The sequence below is a fragment of the Balaenoptera ricei genome, chromosome 2, assembly GCF_028023285.1.
Source record: "Balaenoptera ricei isolate mBalRic1 chromosome 2, mBalRic1.hap2, whole genome shotgun sequence".
NCBI classification, from domain to species: domain Eukaryota; kingdom Metazoa; phylum Chordata; class Mammalia; order Artiodactyla; family Balaenopteridae; genus Balaenoptera; species Balaenoptera ricei.
Genome location: NC_082640.1, coordinates 148,399,199 through 148,420,668, shown reverse-complemented (window position 1 = coordinate 148,420,668; position 21,470 = coordinate 148,399,199). Strand labels below are relative to the sequence as shown.

The window sequence follows — 21,470 nt, the reverse complement described above, 5'->3', positions numbered from 1 at the left end:
CGCAGTGGTTGAGAATCTGCCTGCCAATGCAGGGGACACGGGTTCGAGCCCTGGTCTGGGAAGATCCCACATGCTGCAGAGCAACTGGGCCCGTGAGCCACAGTTACTGAGCCTGCGCGTCTGGAGCCTGTGCTCCGCAACAAGAGAGACCGCGACAGTGAGAGGCCCGCGCACCGCGATGAAGAGTGGCCCCTGCTTGCCACAACTAGAGAAAGCCCTCGCACAGAAATGAAGACCCAACACAGCCATAAAAATAAATAAAAAATAAATTAAAAAAAAAAAAAAGGATGCACAGCACTGTGTGTGTTTACTTATGTTGTACTTCCTGTGCTGGCCCACAAGCCATTCCTCTTTCTCTGACTCTATGGAGGGAGAAGTGATAGAGATGTACACCCAGAGCAGATGCTAAGAGAAGGGAGAGAAAAGGAATAGTCTTGAACCCAAGGAATCCTTCATTCTGACCACCTGGTTTTATTTCCAACAACTGGGGTCTTTATACTGGAGAAGAAAAGACAGATGACACTGTTGATAGCTTCAAATAATGGAAGTGCTGTTGGCCAGAAGAGGCGGTTCTAAATGGGAGAAATAAGTATGGAGAGTGGAAGTTAAAGGAGTGTATGTAAGGATGTCATAAGGAAAATTAAAACAAAAATTTCTAATACTCAATGCCATTAAGTGAGAGAAGGCGCTTTCCTGGGAGGAGCAGGACTGCCTTACTGGAGACACTGAAAGAACCACCTGGATGACCCATCTGTGGTCAGGTGGGAGGGGAGAGCAATGTCCTCCAGGGTCTATGCCTACATCGAGAGTCTACAGTCTTATCCTTTCTTCTCTATTTGGAATGAGAAAAAATTTTGAAGATAACTGTACCTCCCTCAGCTGAAGATGTCATGTTTTCCTTGGGTCTGAAGTGGACTTGCTTTATAAAAATGAAATAAAACATGTTTAAGCTGATCTCCAGGAGCTAGTTACTGAAGGAGTGGGCAGGTGAGTATGTAAGTATATTTGAACACACCAGTGGATCAATGTCTTACCTGAGCCACATCAGAATATTCTGGGAGATATCTCCAGAGACAGTCTACAGTGCACTTTATTCCCTCCTAATGAAAACAAGTACAAAAATGCCCTGTACTGTTTCTCTTTCTGCACTGGGGCAGGAATAGTGCTAAAATCTGTTGCAGGTTTGCGGGCTATATTTTCCATCCTGTCTCTGATTAGAATCCAGCAGCCTTTACATGGGCATATATTTATTCCTTATCAACGCTCTTAACACTCTGCCTTGCCTGTGTTTTATACTCATTATAGCTTCCCCTGAAACCCAAGCCATCTCAGTAGCTTCACTAAAGTCATGTGATAACACTGGTTAAAAAAAGGTAAAGATCAGAGGTGAGTCTCAGAGACAGAAGCCCAAGGTCGGGCCCTTGTGCCAATGCCAGTGTTGTTGGCCAAGATGGTTTTATTCCTGGCAAACCAGTCCCGAGCATCTCTGACTAATGGTGAGGGTTTCACTGCTCTCCAATAACCCCCAAGTGTTGAAGGAAAAGGAAGCTCGCCTGATAGCTGTGATCCCCCAAAGTGCAGCTATTGAAAGGAAGCAAGTGCTAAAGAAGGATCCTCCAGAGGCATACTACACAATGTCTTTATTTCCTCCTGATGAAACCCAGGCCAACACCCTTCTTTATCCTGGATACACATTTTCTTGGGTGTCTAAACCAAACCTAACCACCACCTGCTAAAATTTAATGCTCGTTGATCACTGGAAGGGACAAAGGAAAGAAAACAAAGTGTGCTACTTAGAGTTTTTAAGTGTGTTCCTTAGAGTTTTTCCAACTTAAAACAAAAAGCTCTTCTGACCCGCAGACGTCGGTTAGCAAACCTCTACCTAGAAAAGATTTCCATGCTCATTTTACAAAACCTGACATCTTTATGCTCCTGTCTGAGATATGAAGATTAAAGAGCCATGTGGTATTAATACTTCATTAAAAAATAAAATCCTTCACACTACTAGCCACAGATAAAATGTAAGTTTCCTAAGAATAGAGGTCCTAAACAATCTGAAATGGGGGAAGGAAGTTGAGAATAGTAACTTTAATAAAGTGATAAAGAATGCCAAAAATGAAGCCTCTAGGAAGATCAGTATTTTTCTGTGTTCTGCCAACACTAGCCTGGCCTATCTGTGAATAAATGGTCCATTTCTGAAGGTGTCAGTTTCAGTAAGAAGCCTGAAGCGCCATTTCCTCATATGGGAACTCCAGTCCCGGCAAAGGGCAAGGGCTGCCAGGCTTCACGTTAACCATCCTCCTTTTAAAGGACCTTTCAGTAACTTACTTTTGGATTTTCCCCGTAACACTCTTTGAAAAATTGGCTCTAATGATGGAGAGCTGGATCCTCTGCATGACCCTGGTCCCAGTTTTCCCTCCACTTCCTCAGCCTCCTCCTGGCTGGCCACCTTTGGCTGCTGCCTTGAGCATTCCAATCTTTGCCAGGAGGGGAGTAGGAAATGCAGAGGATCAAGCTCAGTGCCGCTCTGGTCAATTGCCTGGTAACAGACGTGAGACACACTCAGGGCTAAAAGAGGATCCCCAAATTACTCGCGGTTCCTTCTCTGTACACAGAGGCAAACGAGACTCCTGCAGACAATGCACAGAGGATGAAATCTGATAGGTGTGATGACAGATAAGCCCACGTGCAAACACACAGTTTAATTTCTGTAAAGCTTAGGAGCGAAAGCATGCTATAATCTCCTTCTGAGGCCAAGTTTACAATGCCTCCCGAACTGACAAAGGTGACCCAGGAAAATGCACCAAACTCCTTTCAGCACTTAGTTAACCTGGCCACCTGTGTGAGCCCGGAGAAAAGGGCGTTGACCTCACCCAAGTCAGCACTGGCGCCTTGTGATCTCTCACCGGAGGTGATTTAGCACAAAGGAATGCTCACCTCAGAGACAGAGGGCATCACCTTCCTAAGCTCTGGGGACTCACGAGGACTCCCTCAAGTCTTTCTGGAGCTGATGAGGCCAAAGCTCAGCGCAACTGCAGAAGCTCTAAGTAAACTATACATTTTCGTCTGTGTCATGATTATTCACATTTTGGGATAATTCAGTGCCAGTTTAGGAAACTCGGTAACGTGGTGGCCAACAGAAAACGTGTATTTATACCAAAAGCAAGTAAAAAAAAAAAAAAAAATTAAAAAAATCACCTTTAAGGTCAGCAATCTAGAAAGTCTAGGTCTGTTTTTCACACAAGAGTGTGTATCTTTCTTTATCTTTCGTGTGCTACCTTCTGTGGATGTTGCCAGTTTTTTTTTTTTTTTTTTTTTTTTTTGTTGCCAGTTTTTATAACCTGTTCTCTGAGAGGGGAGGGGAGGATGGTTTTGCTTTTGGAACATGCACGTGTGAGCATTTAACACACACACACACCTTCACAGCGAAGATGAGACGTGAGAGACAAAAGGGCAAGCAAGAAAAATAGTCTTCCGCTGTACATTTTGGGGTGAATACTATGGTTATTTTCAGTTGTCAAGATCACTGGTTAATGACTTGGGAATTTTTTTCAAGTAGAAAACTGGGCTAAAAACTGTGTACTCCACCTCCCCTCCTCCCGCCGACTCTGTGCTCCGTGGGGAGTGTTCTCACACGCAAGTTCTCAGCTCTCTATCCATGCTTATGTGAAATTTGGGAGGACTTTTGAGTTTTTGGTGTATGGCTACCCAATCTTGGGGGTGGGGGTAAAGATGATGATGGGAAGGGTGAGGGGAGGAAAGTAATACTGGGTTAGGAGTTACACTGGGTAAGATGTTGGTGCCCATCCTGTTCAACCCCTCACTCTCCTTGAACGACAGACAAGAACACCCCTCACCCCGAATTCAGGGGACTCACTGACGTTATCATACCATACGAAGCCCCCAGGCCTTGAACATCTATGACTCTCTAGTGTTATATAAATGGGTATGCAAACAGCTTCTACAGACGTGGAATAATAATAATACCTTCTATTTAAAAAGTTAAGAAGGTATTCAGAAAGCATTTCCTTCTGAAGGGAAAAAACAAAAGGGCAAGTAAAATATCCAGCAGACACCAATTCCAGGAACAGCACTGACCTTACGTTCCAAAGAAAGGATCATCAGGAAATCTCAGGAAGCCAAGTAGAGATGACCCACCATGCTGATTCGGTGGTGAGAACAGATGTGAAGGGCTGGCTCAGGGATCTTGGCCTTCCTGCCTCTCTGGTGGGGAAGGATCGCACACAGAGGCAAGGGCAGCAGCTATGGGCAGAGTTCACCAATGGGTGCTTTCTCCTTCTCTGTTTATTTGTTAAAAATCTTTCTTTGGGGTGCACTCAGGTACTCAACTTGGGGGTTGGGGAGTGGGGAGAGGTAAATTAGGAGTTTGGGATTAACAGATACACACTACTGTATATAAAATAGAAAAATAACAGGACCTACTCTATAGCACAAGGAATTATAGTCAATATCTTGTAATAACCTATAATGGAAAAGAATCTGAAAAAGGATATATATATATATATATATATATATATATATATAATATATATATATAACTGAATCACTTTGCTGTACACCTGAAACTAACATAACATTGTAAATCAACTACAATTTTAAAAAGGTATAAGAAAAAAGATGCTTAATTGGGAGAAAAAAAAAAAAAAAGGCTCCTGGGAAAACAGAAATACAACTCTCTCCAAAATAAAAACCTAACACAGCCTCATGTACAATTAAGCGCTTAATAATCTTGATGATATTGGTGGATTGTTCAAAGGGAGGATGAAGATAATGACACCTCTCAACATGCTGTAAAATTACTACTCATAACTTAACAATACTAATAACTTACTCCAGTGTTGTGCATACCACTTTGAAAATGCTTTCATGGGCGCTACCTCATTTGAAGTGGGTACCGCAGGTGTTATCATCACTGTGTTACAGAGGTAAAGACTGGAAAGCAGTGGCAGGAGTAGAATGAGGTCTTGTGATCCTCAGACCAGTGTGTGCTCCTTCCATTCTACTGTGTGAGGTTGGTTCACCTCTCAGCCTCAGCTTCACCTACCAACCAGGGAGTTAGACAAAGTGTTTTTAAAGATCCTCCATCTCTGAAATTCTGTGTTTATGTTTCTAATAGTCACCAAGCTCCATGACAAATGATTACAAGCCAAAACAGCATGCACGACTTCCTGACAGATTTTGGGACTATGTAAGACACTACCCAGTGGAGTCAACATTAGGAACTTTTTTTTTTTTTAAATTGAAATATTCTTGATTTACAATGTTATAGCAGTTTCAGGTATACAACATAGTGATTCAAAATTTTTATAGATTATTCTCCATTTATAGTTATTATAAAATATTGGCTATATTCCCTGTGTTGTATAATATATTCTTGTAGTTTACTTATTTTATACATAGTAGTTTATACCTCTTAATCCTCTACCCCTGTCTTGCCCCCTTCCCTCTCCCCACTGGTAACCACTAGTTTGTTCTCTATATCTGAGTCTGTTTCTTTTTCGTTATATTCACTAGTTTGTTTTATTTTTTAGATTCCACATATAAGTGATATCATACAATATTTGTCTTTCTCTAACTTATTTCCCTAAGCATGATACCCTCCAGGTTCATAACATTAGGAACTCTTGAAGTCACCAAGCTCCCAGAATCACAGGTGGTCACAAAATCCTTGGAAAAGGCCTGAAGTCTATATTTTTAAAGAAAGCAGTGTACCTTACCTTGGTCTGGAATTACACAACAAAATGAAACTTGTTCAGGGTCCTTAAAAACATTTCAACTGGGCTTCCCTGGTGGCACAGCGGTTGAGAATCTGCCTGCCAATGCAGGGGACACAGGTTCGAGCCCTGGTCCGGGAAGATCCCACATGCCACGGAGCAACTAGGCCCGTGAGCCACAATTACTGAGCCTGCGCGTCTGGAGCCTGTGCTCCGCAACAAGAGAGGCCGCGATGGTGAGAGGCCCGTGCACCGCGATGAAGAGTGGCCCCCGCTTGCCGCAACTGGAGAAAGCCCTCGCACAGAAACGAAGACCCAACACAGCCATAAGTAAATAAATAAATAAATAAAATTAAAAAAAAAAAACCAAAACAAAACATTTCAACTTACCTACCTCCTAACAGATACTTCCCCAAGCCCTCGGTTTTCTGGCCAAGGACCATTTGCTCCTGAACCTGGCTAGCACTACTCAAAAGTTATTGCAAGCATCAGTTTCTGGGGAAATCACACTGTAAAACCACTGGCCTATTTCACCACAAGTAAAACTAGCAGATGAGCTGCAGATTGAGATGTTTACACAACTTGAAGTCATTCCGTCCTGACCTCCTCACTGAATCCTCTTCCACTGTCACCCTTTCAATACTGGTGTCCCCAGGCCTTGTCCTCCTTTTACTCTTCACCCTCTCCCCCAGTCCATGCCTTCTCCCCTGTTCTCACTACCATGCTACAGTGGTCATCTCCTACCTCTCTCCTGAGCTCCAGACCTATGTGACCAAATACAAAGAATAGACCACTTTCTGAATGTCTCCCCAACCCCTCAGAGGTCCCATTTCCTAAACTCATCTTTCCCAGCCCCTACCCTGCACCTAACACACCAACGGCGGAACTGGTGACTGCAGCTCTTTGAACACGCAGGCTGCCTGTCCCCTCCGAGGCTTTGCACAAGTTATTTCCTCTGTCTAGAATACCCTTCTCCCCCTTGTCAACCCTACTGAACCCTTGTTTGTTCCTCAACACCCAGCCTACATGCCGCCTCCTCTGCCTTGTCCTTATGTCACTTCCCTGTGCTTGACCCCAGAGAGAGTTTTGATCATTCCTCCTCGGCAGCCAGCTAAGTATCCGTTTACGTGTCCTCATTCCTACTAGGCTGTGAGCAACAGAAGAGGCCGTGTCTTTTCATCTTTGCTTCCCGGCACTTAGCACAGGCCAAGCCAAAGGAAGGCATCTGACAAGTATTTGCCGAATGGAAACAGACAGGGATCCTAATTCCCTAACGTATCAGTTTCTCCTGCTACGGTCACAGGCTCATCTGGGGTCAAAAGAGAAAGATTCAAATGCACAATCTTTAAATAACACTGTTATCATAAACGTTATATCTTACTTTATGGAAAGCTAAATAGGTGGCAGATTCTTGCTCTGTGGGTATTAAGTACACAGGACCCTGGTAGCTTCCTCCAGTGGCTCATGCTTCTAGGACAAGTGGAAAGAATCACATCAGGGAGTAATCTGGGTGCTAAAATGTGGGGCTCTAAGGGTACAGGACACTTATTAATGAGACGTAGAAGAAAAATGGGGAAAGGCCAGGTGTAGCTAGCTTAGAACCCAGGACTGGGAGTCAGGAAAAGCTGGATTCTGATCCCAGGGTTTTCTCCTTACTGTGGTGTAATATACAGAACATAATATTTACCTTCTTAACCATTTTTAAGTGTACAGCTCAGTAGGATTAAGTCTATTCACATTGTTGTACAACCATCACCACCATCCACCTACAGAACTTCTTTCATCTTCCCAAACTGAAATTCCACATCCCTTAAACCCTAGCTCTCCACCCACCCAGGCCGCCAGCCCTTGGCAACCACCATTTTGCTTTTGTCTCTATGAATGACTATTCTAGGTACCTCCTGTTAGTGGAATCATACATTTGTCCCTTTGTATTTGGCTTATTTCATTAAGCATAATTCATTCAAGATTCATCCAGGTTATAACGTGCATCAGAATTTCCTTCCTTTGTAAGGCTGACTAATAATCCATTGTATGCCTATAACACAGTTTGTTTATCCATTCATCTATTGCTGGACACTTGGGTTACTTCCACCTTTTAGATATTGTGAATAATGCTATGAACATTGATGTACAAATATGTTTGAGCCCCTGCTTTCAATTCTTTGGGATATACAACCAGAAATGGAATTGCTAGGTCATATGGTACTTCTATGTTTAATTTTCTGAGGAACTGCCTGCTATATTACTTTCCGCAGTGCCTGCATCATTTTACATTCCCATGAGAGTTGCTCAAGGGTTCTAATTTATTTGTTTGTTTTAAGTAATGTGCTGAATGGCCTTTGGTGAGTCACAATTTCTCTGGACCTCAGTTTCCTCATCTATTAAATGAAGGAATTTTAATGGATAATCTCTTAGGTTTCTTCTAGCAATTAAAAAAAAACTGTATTGGTCTAATTGAATCAAGTTGCAATTACAGCCAGAAAGCAGTTTAAATGGTTTCCTAATACAATAAATAGAGTCATAATTTTTCAGAGAAAAGGGCACAGGATCTAAAAATACACCCAGGGCTTCCCTGGTGGCACAGCACTTAAGAGTCCGCCTGCCAATGCAGGGGACACGGGTTCGAGCCCTGGTCTGGGAAGATCCCACATGCCACGGAGCAACTAAGCCCGTGCGCCACAACTACTGAGCCTGAGCTCTAGAGCCGGTGAGCCTCAACTACCGAAGCCCACATGCCTAGAGCCCGTGCTCCACAACAAGAGAAGCCACCGCAATGACAAGCCCGTGCACTGCAACTAAGAGTAGCCCCCGCTCGCCGCCACTAGAGAAAGCCCGCGCACAGCAACGAAGACACAACGCAGCCAATAAATAAATTAAAAAATAATAATAATAATAATAATAATGCACCCAGCTCTCACTGATGACAGTGGTGGCTGCTTCCTGAGCACCTACTCTGTGCTCAGCGCTGTTCCAACTATCCTCCACGCATTATCTCAGACCCTGAGGGTACAGTTGTGGAAACCGAGGTGTGGCAAAATTGCGCCATCTTCCCGAGGTCCCACAGCCAGCAGGTGGAAGAGCCAATATCTGCCCTCGGACAGCGCTGCTCTGGAGGCAAGATCCTCACCACCACGCCCTGACGCTTCCCTCCTGGGTGCTTCGCCCCAAGTCTTGAGCGCTCTTCATTGTTTTCTTTCTTTTCTTTGATCACACTTCTGTTTAAGTGTCTCAGTTCTCTGCCAAGAACAGCTGAATTTCCTCAGCTACAGCACTGAAGCTTTTTATTTTTAGGCCTGGAGGCTGAAATGTACAAAACTGTCTCTGAAATCCTCTCCGTGAATGTTTTTTAGTAATTTCCTCTGACACCTTTTCCAGAAAGTCACTTTTAAGGTACACTCCTTGAAGGAGGAAGAAACAGAATGCTCACTGTGTTCCTGTGTGGTTTACATGTACGAATTCACTGAATCTGGACAGCAACCCTATGACATGGATTTTATTACCTCGATTTTATAGGATTTTATGAGCAAGGACACGGAGATTCAGAGAGGTGTGTTAGCTCGTCAAGGTCACTCAGCCAGAATGTAACAGAGCTGGGAGATAAGACCGCCACAGGGTGAAACCCAAGCTCCTTCCTACGGGGAGACTCCCGGCAGAACACAGAGAGCCAGTGTTCTGGCCAGTGACACACCATGACCTGCTGAGCTGCTAGCATTAGAAAGGGGTCAAAATAAAGGGAAGTGAAGAGGTTCACAGCTTCCCAGAAGGAAGGAGAGGGAACAACTCAGTCCGCACTGAATAGTAGGTTCTCTTTAGGCACCAAAGGCTCTGTTTTCTCCCAGAACAAAGATTGTGGAGGGAGGATATTCCTGGATAACATATATTCTAGTTACCAAAAATATTTCTATATACATCAAAGATATAGTTTAAAGTAATTGGGGGAGGGATAAATTAGGAGCTTGGGATTAACATACACACACTACTACATATAAAATAGATAAACAACAAGAACCTACTGGATAGCACAGGGAACTCTACTCAGTACCCTGTAATAACCTATATGGGAAAAGAATCTGAAAAAGAATGAATACATGTATATATATAACTGAATTACTTTGCTGTACACCTGAAACTAACACAACATTTTAAATCAACTATACTCCAATAAAAGTAAAAAAAAAAAAGTAATTGGATTTATCTGGTTAAGAAGAAACCATCTTAATAGTTCCATATGATCTTAACATTGTTTAGTGCCTGTTCTAGGTTTTACAGGGATTGAGTTAAAAGGGGTGAAATCTAGGTCCCAGATTTCGTCGGGAAGAATTCTCTTAAGAGGATTCTAAATGCCAGAAAGAGGTTGAGGACTCCTAAAAACTGGAAATAAAAAAATTGAGAGAAGCAGACGTGGGTTAATGTTCAACTCAAACAATGATGTGGTCTCTAAAGAGTTCTACTGGACCTACATTCAAAAGGTATGGAGTGTTTATCAGAGAAAGACTGAACTGGATTGTTAATCCCTAAATAGAGAACTTTAAAGTTTCCTGAGGCACAGACTGACTTTTATTTCCTACCCTCCATGGTACCTAGCACAGCAACTTTTATACACCAAGGCCAACAATGCATATATCTTTATGGCTTGAACTAGCATTTTCAGTTGAATTATAAGCTCTGGGGTCCTTCTTTTAAATATTAAAAAAGTTAACTCAGCTATGGTAATTGGACTAAATGTGTGAATCATGAGAAACCATTAGTATTATGATGGTGGTTGTTCCAGGCCACAGGGGATTAGCATGCCTTGGGAGTCGCAAGGACCCAGACTCTAGATGACAGAACTGGGAGAGCAATAATGCAAAGTAAGCCCAACTCTGCAGCACAGTTTTGTTGTGTTATCATAGATTAGGTCATCAAATGTAGCTGGGGCCAGCTGAGGTGAGTATCTTTCCCTTCCAGAAGTTAAGAAACTTCAAGGCATAAATCTACAAAGACAAGTCCTTCTCCCTGATTTTTTTATTAAAAAAATTATAAAAGCCACATTCTTGGTTTCCTTAGTCTACATTTTCTATTAAATATACAAATAAAATTTTCTTATGAAAAGAGGCTAGATAGAAGACATTTGGTAGAATCCAAAAGTACTTCACTTCTATTTCTTTTTTTTTTTTTTTTTTGGCCATGCCACACTGCTTGTGGGATCCCAGTTCCCCAACCAGGGATCGAACCCCGGGCTGCCGGCAGTGAAAGCACAAGTCCTACCCACTGGACTGCCAGGGAATTCCCCACTTTTATTTTCTATATGAAATTAATGCTTCCTCAATATCAGGAGAGCATTTGCACCTGAACTTGAGAATTGAGTTATGAATTATGATTCACTTTGGCAATATCGGCCTGAGAAGGATTTCTGTGATCATTTCTCTTTCAGTAGAGAATTCTCAGGGACAATCATGCCATCAGCCCCAGGACACAGTGATCTGTATACAAAATGTCCTTAAAATGACACTAATTATATGACTGGAGATTTCTTTCTTTTTTTTTTTTTTAAGATTTTTAATTTTTTGATGTGGACCATTTTTAAACCATTCAATAAGACTTTACTGAATTTGTTACAATGTTGCTTCTGTTTTATGCTTTGGGTTTTTGGCCATGAGGCATGTGGGATCTTAGCTCCCTGACGAGGGATCAAACACACACCCCCTGCATTGGAAGGTGAAGTCTTAACCACTGGACCACCAGGGAAGTCCCTATGACTGGCAATTTCTAAAGAGAGACAAGTCTTTCACCAGCATGGCTAATATTTCCCAAATTTAGTTTTTTTGTCTCAAATCACTGGAAAGGATATGATTTGAGCAAAGTAATTCTTATCCCATAGATACTATCCAGGAGAGAATGGATTGTTCTGATTTTTCCCTATTTGAAGAATATTCATCTTTATTCCTCCTATGCATTTAGTAGGAAATAATACATGATTTTCTAATACAGAACTGACCCAAATTATATGTTATTCTCTCATTACATGTTACTTTCTTATTTTCAACATAAAGCATCAAATCCACTTTCTTCCACACTTGAAAATAAGGCTTCCAGCACAATGCCTTAAATGCATGAATGAAAGACTTTTTCAATGTGATATTCTACACTGCACCTGAATCCTGGGCCTGGCACCTGACTTGCACAAGGATAACATGGAAGCAAATGAGATCTTGCACAACTTTGGAAAACCTCTCTTCTCCTCTCCCAGCACTACGGGAAAGGCCCCTTCATCCTTCGATGTTGCCGACAGAAACAAAATCCGTATCGAAACAACCGGGAATGCTGTTCACATGACCCAACGGCCTTATGTGTCCTGACCGGATGAAGCGGGAGCATCACTTCACCTACACTGAAGCCACAAGTGCTAGAAATACTTGATATAAGGCAGACAATGCTATCAACTGCTCATGCATTGGCTCCAAAATAACTATTGCCTAAGAGAAAACAAACAGCCTGAGAAAACTCTGCTTCTTTGATTCTACAGATTAAAACACAGATTTCAGTTAGAGCTGGTAGCTTACTGGTAGGTGGTATTAAAAAACAAGCAAACAAACCCAAAGCCCAAGAAGCCCACTCAGCAAGCTGGTCTGCAATAGTTCAAAAGCTGGCTGAGTGCACCAAACTTACAGATTTCAGGATCCCTGTGGCATCTTCATGCAGCCATGTAGGGTAGACCACTTCGTCGTTCAGTATGGCTTCAAAGAGGTCATCTTCGTTCTCTGCCTCAAAGGGCGCGTGGCCACAGAGCATCTCGTAGAGCAGCACGCCCATTGCCCACCAATCCACTGCGGGCCCGTAGAGCATCTCCTGGAGGATCTGTGCAGAGGGGTAATGTGAGAAGAACTTCGTGCATCTGATGAACAAATGCATCAGTAATGACTAAGGCAAATGATGGATTAGGAGATGAAGTAAAACAAGGGAGTTTCCTGCGTTGGCATACATGTTTCATTCCATCTCTAGAGAGTGGTCTGTTTTCCCTGGGGTCAATTCAGAGGCCTTGTCATCCAGGTGATCAAACATCTATGGCCTGCTTAGGCCAACGTAATAGTATATGCAGATCCAAACCAGAAAGGGTTTTGGAACTATATCTGTGGGCTCACTCACTCCTATGGGAAAGATTCAAGAGCTTGTCTTTATTTCTGCTAAATGGGGCTGGGATCAAAGCACTGAGTAGAGGCAAAGAAAAAAATTAAATAGCTGTGCCTGGAACGTACTTTGTCCTCATTCAGGGCTAAACCCTAAAGCAACTGCAAAGTTTACAACACTCTTTTTGACTCAAATTTGTATTGGGAGGAACCAAGGACATTTTCAGCCATCATTCACCCAATGAGCCACAAAGGAGTCTGGAGGCGTCAACTTTCAATGCCGCCCACCAAGCTGCAGCACATAAATGCAGCCTGTGTGGCTCTTCTGACGGGGCTGCTAGAGAGCCTGGATTTCCACAGCTGCTCAAGCAGCGAGCACACTCACCTCTGGAGCAATGTAGTCGGGTGTGCCGCAGAAGGTGGCCGTGGTGACCCCGTTACAGATCCCCTCCTTGCACATCCCAAAGTCTGCCAGTTTACAGTGACCCTCGTGGTCCAAAAGCACGTTGTCCAGTTTCAGATCTCTGCAAGAAACAAACAGCAGCATGTGGTGGGGCAGCTGGGCCCCAAACCGTCCACCTGGCTGAGCTGGGTCACGGGATGGGAGATCACGCAGCCGGGAGAGCTTTCTGCACGCACCCTTCAAAGGGAACGCACTTCTTTGTGTTATCTGGAGAACAAATTTAGATCTGCTCTTGACATCTGCCTCATGGTTCCTAGACGATGGTTCCATCTGAATGGGCTAACCACATATCAAAACACAGGCTGCCCATTAGAAACTGAGAATGTGACTTCCAGGCTTCCCACTTACTTTAAGCCCATGAGACATCCACCCACCCGCCCCCTGTTCTCTGGCATCTATCTCTGCCCACTGGACTTCACTCGGTGAACATTCCGGAGCAAGTGGCCACTGTGTGGCACAGACTGTGATAGGCATCAAGAGTACAGGGCTTCCCTGGTGGTGCAGTGGTTGAGAATCTGCCTGCCAATGCAGGGGACACGGGTTCGAGCCCTGGTCTGGGAAGATCCCACATACCGCGGAGCGGCTGGGCCCGTGAGCCACAACTACTGAGCCTGCGCGTCTGGAGCCTGTGCTCCGCGACAAGAGAGGCCGCGATAATGAGAGGCCTGCGCACCGCGATGAAGAGTGGCCCCCACTTGCCACAACTAGAGAAAGCCCTCGCACAGAAACGAAGACCCAACACGGCCATAAATAAATAAATAAATAAATAAAAATTAAAAAAAAAAATAAGAAAGAAAAAAGAGTACAGACAATCCTTCTTCCTAAGGAACTCACAGTATGATGGGGAGACAGATATTTGCTAGACTGTAAGCTCCATGGAGGAGGGACCAGGTGGGTTTGGTTCACCACTGTGCCTGGCATAGTGCACTCAATAAATATTTTTCAAAATATATACATATAGATGTGTGTGTACAGAGATACATACACATGCATACACACACACACACACACACACGGGGGAGGGAGGAGAGGAGAATGAGAAGGGGGTTGGGGAGGGAGACAGAACCAACTGTTGTATAATACAAGTGGCACAAAGGAAGTATGAACCAAGGGCTGTGAGAGAAACACAAGAAGGAACAATTAATTCCTTCTAGTGGGAGGAGAGAGGGACATTTCCACAGGAGAAACAGAAATTGAGCTGGGTCTTAAAACATGAGTCAGGGTCTTCCAGACAGGGAAGGGGTGTGAGAAGGTCGCTGTGGGCAGGTGGGCAGGGCTATTGCATGCAGCAGGTGCAGAGGTGTGATGTGCAGGTGGGCTCAGGAACCCCACGTGGTGTAGTAAGGATGGAGAGGGGGCTCGCATGGGAACACGGGGGCCATCAAAATGCCAGGGCTAGAAGGCAAAGTTAGGTCCAAACTGTGAAGTGTCCTGAATGCCACACTAAGGAATTCTGATATTTAGATATTAGGCAAAAGTGACCCACTGAAGCTCTCTAATTAAGATTTCCAGCTGATGAGAAAAGATCAGCTAGAGGCAGCTGAAACAGTCCAGGGAAGAGATGACCTGAACTAGGACAGTGACAGATGGAATGAAAACTAGGGGGTCAGTCAGCCAGTGCTTTGGTGAAAACACAATTAGTATTAAGGCTCGATGACCATTTAGAGGGAGATGAGGAGAAGCAGCAAAACTGATAACCCCTGGGTTTCTGTCTTAGATCCAGTGGGTCAGTGGGGACGTTAATAACCAGGGAAAAGCAAAACAGGGTAAGAAGAGGGTTTGTTTAGGTGTACCCCAGATACACAGAAGCCTCAGATATTATGGTGAGCACAGGACAAAAAGGCACTTACCGTCCCTCCCCCAACCCCTAGGAGCAGAATCCACTTAAGGGAAGTGCGTTTCCAGCAGCAGAACTGTCCGGTAAAAGGCCTCAGTGGAGGCAGGAACATGGGTTGGATGCTAATAAAACTGTCTGCAAATGAAAAGCAGTGCCCCCTGAACAACCCCTCCCCAACACAGGCCTCTGGCACCACCTCTCCCATCGCCATGCATATCCGGGCATCATTACAGAGGGAGGTCTGGCACCATGGCAAACTGGGAAAGAGTCCTACACACCGACACCATTGCCAGCCTCTAAGCTCAGCCTCGGGAGAGCTCCAGAGAAGCAGCTTCGCCTATGGGGCGACACCTTTATGCTTTGCTTTTTGAAGGAATGACGTGCTCAGAGGCAACCACGCGGGCTTATCAGTGAGGAGAGGCTGCCCAGCCAGAAGGCGATGCTAGGTGCCTACCCTGCCCTGGAGGTTTGCAGTCGCCTGCCAGGTGGGAGGCTGCCACGGCCGCGGCCTCCTGGGGCTGTGCTGTTAGGAGTGCTGGTGGTCCCTCACTGGGCATCTTCAGAGCGGGGGCTGCTGACTGCTGTTCTGGAGCTTCAAGTCCCCAGTGGGCTGTGTCGAGGCACTCATAGCTCTGTTCTCCCATCCCTGCTCTGACAATAAAGGTCTGTTGGGCTGCTTGGCCCGAGGGAAAAGGCTGGTCTCTGTCCAGCCCAGAATCACGCTGTGGCTCAGAGGAAGCAGGTGATGACAGAACTGGCGAGACTGGTTTCCACACTGGGCCCTGTGAGTTGGTCCAGCTGGACCATGCAGGTCTTACAGACAGTGGTCACTGGAAGACACCCAGGAATGGAAACCAAGTCCTGTCTTCCAGGAATCCCCGATAAGCGAGGTGAAAGCAGCAGAGCTTTCTCAGACCAGCCTCCTCTCCGCGCTTGCGCTCCAGGCATCTCCCCGGTGTCAGGCAAAGACGTGCTGGGTACTTGTGCAGCCAACGCAGGAAAGCGAGTCTCCTCTGCCTCTAACCCAAACCCGGCCTCCGGCCTCCATCCTCCAGTCGGGCTGCCGCCCCTTTGCCTGAGCAGAATCCCACTTCCCTCACAAGCAATGTTTTCAGTGGGCTGTGGTCTGTGGAAACTGTATCCTCCTCCACTGACCCCTAGACACACACACCCAGCATGAGCAAGATTTGTTTAGCCAACGTGAAGGCGGAATCCCAAAAGCACAGGTTGGGGGTGAGGATGATAATGGTCACGGCCACTGCCAAGAGCACGGTCCCATGCAGTTGTTCTTCCAGAAGTGGTTTCAGACCCGAGGCCCTATTAGCGCCTCGTTGTCTGGCTCCTCTGGGGACTGATGCAAACATTATAATCTCTAACCTCGGCCAGCCACCTCTAGTCTGTGGCTTCAGGAGAGACCAAGGCCGTGGGGGACCCGAGCCTGGGGGCTGGCTTTATCAGCACCGTGTTCCAGCCCAGCGGTCCAGGCTCGTGTGGTCCGGCTCCCAGAGCGCTCTGACTTTCTCACACTGCCAAACAGGGCGACTGCATTTCTGAATTCTCCTGAAGCCGTTACGCCTGATAAGGGCTCGGAAAGGATCTCCTTGGGTAGCAGAAACAAGTGCTAACAGAAACCCACAACGGTCTAAAGAGCTGACCTGAGATTGCTCAAGAGAGCTTGTCACTAACGACCCAGGTAAAGAGGTTTGATTGTTTATTGCTCAGCAGCTGTCACAGGTAGCAGGAATTGTTCGGGGAGAGAAAAGTGCTTTGTCATCAGTTTTCTAAGCTGCCCGTCACAATGCCCTCTGCACACAGAAGTCTTGGAACACAGCCCCGATACTCGGGACACAGAACCGAACAGCACTGGGGATGCGACTCAGCCTGGTCGTAGGATGCCCCAGGACACAAGAGGCAGGTTATATACCTCAGTCCTGACTTTGCCGTCTCATTTTAGGCATTCTCAGAACTGGACCAGCCCTGAGGGAAACGCCATTGCTCGTTTCACACCAGATGCTACCTAACAGGACAAAACTCTCAAATTGGGATCCTAAGGGGGTTCGATTAAGAGCATAACATAATCCCAGGCTTTCAGTTCTGCCCTCAGCCCAAATATCTCAAACCTCCACTGTGGGGTCTGTTCTGATGTCCCCAGCTAGTCAACTCTGCCCCTGGAGCACCCAGTTCAGAGCTCTATGACAGCCCACCTTTCACTGCACTCCAGAAGACTCTGTCTATGTACCTGTCTCCCCACTTGGCTGGGGCTGAACCTCATTCCTCCCTAGCCTCAGCTCAGGCCTGGCAGAAGATGCTGACCAAAGAGATAAACAGAAGAATGTCAGATGGATAACAGTGAGTTGTGCTGGTCAGTTCAGAGCCTGTTTTATTTTTAGGGGAAGGAAGGAAGTTCCATAAACTTCACTGGGACTTTTGTTCCAAAGTAATTAAACCTATAAAAATCCATGTGCTTTACCCCTTAGAGAGAGATTCCAGGGGAAAAGAAGAGCCCTGAAATGTAAGTTCAAATTCTTTGCTTTAGTGAAGCTGGAGAAAAGAAACTGCTTTAGGAGGGGCAATCATAAAGCAGAGAGGACCCAAGCAGAATCCTTTCTCCCCTGGTTTACACGCAGATGGAAGAGGGTTTTCAAACAGATGCAAAGGTTACAGAACCATTTATGGCCACGGTCAGCTTCCGCTCTAAGGGTAAATAGATATCTTCACTTAAACAACAACAACAACAACAAGGCAAAAAAGTCACCCTCTGACTCCTGAATTGAATATGAAATATGCAGAGGTCCGTTTTTGGCTTTGGAGTTCTTCAGCCTCCTCTGCTCACATGTAACTCAGCAGCCAAAGTTAACAAGGCTACACAATGAAGACTACAAGTTCGTACAGGACAGAGGCTCAGATCCTAAACCGCTGAGGGCTCGTCATGCATTAGCTTATTGAGCGCTTGTATTTAATAGTTATACCTTTGTTATGCAAGCACAGAAGGGTAGAAAGAGTTAGTTATTTTATCCTCCCTGATGGTCTGAAGGGTACATTGTTCTTGCTGGGTAATCAGGTTACTTAAAATGCCCACAGTGGTTTCAGAGAAGAGTCTCAAGTGGTTGACGACAAAGGAAATTCAGAAATTGTATTTATTTTGTTTCCACCATGAGCTATTCTGAGAGTCATAAAACATAATGACAAGAGACTTACTGCTTAGATCACTAGAATCAGTTACTCTTCCAAAAGAAATAAAGGACAGTGAGTTGAGAGCTGGCTCCCTGAACAAGAATGCATCTAAGAGGCTATTCAGTAGCTATTTTTAATGTATTTAAAAAAATTTTTATCTTGGAAAACTTCAAACTTATACAAAAGTATAGTGAATAACATAACGACTCCCGTAGTGATCTCACAGCAAAAGCTGCTATCAGTGCCCAATCGTGTTTCAGCTGTGCATTTTCTCCCTTCTTGACCGACCTTTTCCAGATCTGGAAGCAAATCCAAAACATGAAATCATCTCATCTATCTATACGTTAATATCGAAATCTAAATGACAACAATTTTTTAATGAAGTACAACTTTGCTATTAGTTTTCCTAAAATATACAGTCAATAGACTATTGTAAGTATATTGCTTTTTGTCTGTTTGCTCATTTGGGGGTATGTGTGTGTGTCCTGAGAACCTGAAAAAACCTTCTGTGGATGATGATGATGATATAATAATAACAACAACAATCAGTGTCATTAGCAGCTAACATACATCGAATTTTCACTAAATGCTAAGTGCTTTATCCATATTCTTATTTTACCTTCAAAACAACCCTATGAAGTAGGCTCTACACCAACATCATTTAGTGAGCCAGGGATAAAGTCAGGATTTGGACTCAGTTCTGCTCACCTCCCTCCAAGGCCTGGGCTCCAAACCCACTACAATAGGCACACTCTCTTCCATGCAGTGCTACTGTGTCACTGGCTAATCCTCCTAGTAGACTGCTTCCTGAGAGGACTACATCAATTGAGAAACAAGAACCATCTGAAAATCAACAAATATCCTGAGACAGAATTATGTCCAAAGGCCATTTTTGTGCACATTGTTAAATGCATAATCAAAATTCTGGAAAAATAATTTTTTTGCTTTGGTTCTTAGCTTTTGCATGGAGGAGTTGATTGGATTTCACACAGTCCTTGAAGGTACAGCAGTAAGGGAATGCGTAGCAAATCCCCCTCTAGTTGTCAAATATTGAGAAGATAACTTGCTGCCCTCTTCTAAGGAAGAGAGGCTGGCATGCGGGCAAGAGTTAAGAGGTGGCATTTGCCAAGAGAGTGAATTTGGATTATGATCTTAGTTTCAAAACAAAACCATTTAGGGCTGGCTTGGGTTTTGAATATGTGGGTTTATATGAACTTGACATTTTTTCAAAGCAAGACAGACTGTATTAAATTGGTAAAAGAATTTTGAAAAGTCACTGAAATAGCAAAAGCCTAAAATTTGGTTTTATCACAAGTTAGATATAGTAATGCCATTCATGTCACCTCAGAGAAGACATTCAGACATTCATCCACCCAGCAAATCTTTGGGTGCCATCTGTAAGCCAGGCAATATGCAAGGGGCTCAGAATATTGAAGGGGGCAGGAAATGGCAGGAGCCTGATATACCAGGGTCCAGGGAGGATTTCAGTCTTTAGCCTAAGAGGAAAAAGAAACCACTGAAAGGTCTTACACAGGAGAAGGATAGCATTAATCTGATTTCACAACAAGCCTCCAGCCACAGGAAGGATAATAGGTCAGAGGGGATGAGAAAGAACATGAAGAGACCAGCTGGGAAGCTACTGAAGAATTCAGAAAAGGACTGACTGTGGCCTGGATCAGGGTGGGGCAGTAAGGTAAAGAGAACTAGATCGATGGAGAACTACTAGGGGAAAAAAAGCAATGGGATTTAGTAATGCAAGGATGTAGAAGGTAAAAGGAAAGAAGGTATGAGCATGTTGTGGCTCAAAGAATTTATTTTGGAAATACTAAGGTATTTTTTAGACATCTGAGTGGAGATGTTTAATGGGCAGCTGAATATACATGGCTAGAACTCAGATGAAAGGCCAGGCAAAGGATAGAAATTTGCAAGTCATTAGCTGGGTGTGGATGAGTTCACCTGGGGAGGGAGAATGGAATAAAAAGGAGAGGGCTTGGTACTAAGCTTTGGGAAGTGTATCCTGAGGATAACATCCTTGGTCTTTTTCACACTGAGACCACAAACACTAGAGAGAAATTATAGTCAGAGTGGGTAGCATAGCTGAGTGCCGGGAAGCAGGGATCCAACTCTTTTGGATCATATGTAGTCCTGTTAAGATTTAAAAGGATTAGAAAACATTACCCTTTTACATTCAAAACCATCTTATGGATTCTTTCTAGGTTAAACTGTCAACCTCTGCTACATGAAGTGATGATTTGGAGAGTGTAAACTTAAGTCTTATTTTACAAAGATGTTTGTTGCTGTACTGTACATAACAGCAAATTCTGGAAGCAAGCTAATTTATTTATTAATAGGGGAACAGCTAAAGAAATTATGGTATATCCATGACAGAATTTTATGAAAGCTATTAAAATCGTATGAAGGGCAAAAAATGCAGGGAAATGTTTATGACAGAATTTTTGTCTTTTGAAAGTTATTTCTTTTGGGATTATACAAGTACTATTTTCATTACCTAAAATGTGGTCATTCCTGAAGAAATTATGGCGAAAATGACGGGTTCATAGTCATCCAATCTTTTCTTCTTAATGCTACACTACCATAGATCATGAATTAACTTGTTTTTCTCACTTAATGAACTTTTGGACACATTTCTATATCCTGTAGATCTGCCTCATTCTTTGTAATGGTTACAAAAAATTCCATTATAAAGATGTTTCGTAATTTAACTAGTCCCCTCTCTATGAACATTTAGATTGTTTCTAATTGTTTGCATCTTCAAACAATGGAGTAATGAACATTATTTGCACTCTTGTAGGAGGGTTAAATTTTTAGAAGTGGAAATGCCGTGTCAAAGGGTATAAATATTTAAAATTTAAATAGATGTTGAGCAACGGCCCTCCAAAAAGCTGGCACCAATTTATACTCCCACCAATAGCGTACAAGAGCATCCATTTAGCTTCCTTATTCAGGTTAGATGTAATCATCCTTGTATCCTTGCCAATTTGCTAGGGGAAAATGATCTCATTGCTTTAACTTCATTTCTTGATAATTGAGATTAATCTTTAAAAAATATATATGGTTAATGGCCATTTATATTTCTTCTGTTGCCTATTCACAAGTTTTACCTATTTTAAAATTTGAGTTATTTTTTGGAT

The 21,470-nt window shown here is 43.9% G+C and overlaps 1 protein-coding gene across 1 annotated transcript in view; it reads right to left on the bottom strand.

The window, feature by feature from the left end:
* Positions 1 to 21,470, bottom strand: part of PRKCH (protein kinase C eta) — a 221,497-nt gene that overhangs the window by 9,927 nt on the left and 190,100 nt on the right. The window contains exons 11-12 of the mRNA XM_059914358.1: positions 13,230 to 13,368; positions 12,387 to 12,575 (exon numbers count right to left, since the gene is read on the bottom strand). Coding sequence (XP_059770341.1) covers positions 12,387 to 12,575; positions 13,230 to 13,368 — 328 coding nt within the window. The remainder of the gene's footprint in view (positions 1 to 12,386; positions 12,576 to 13,229; positions 13,369 to 21,470) is intronic.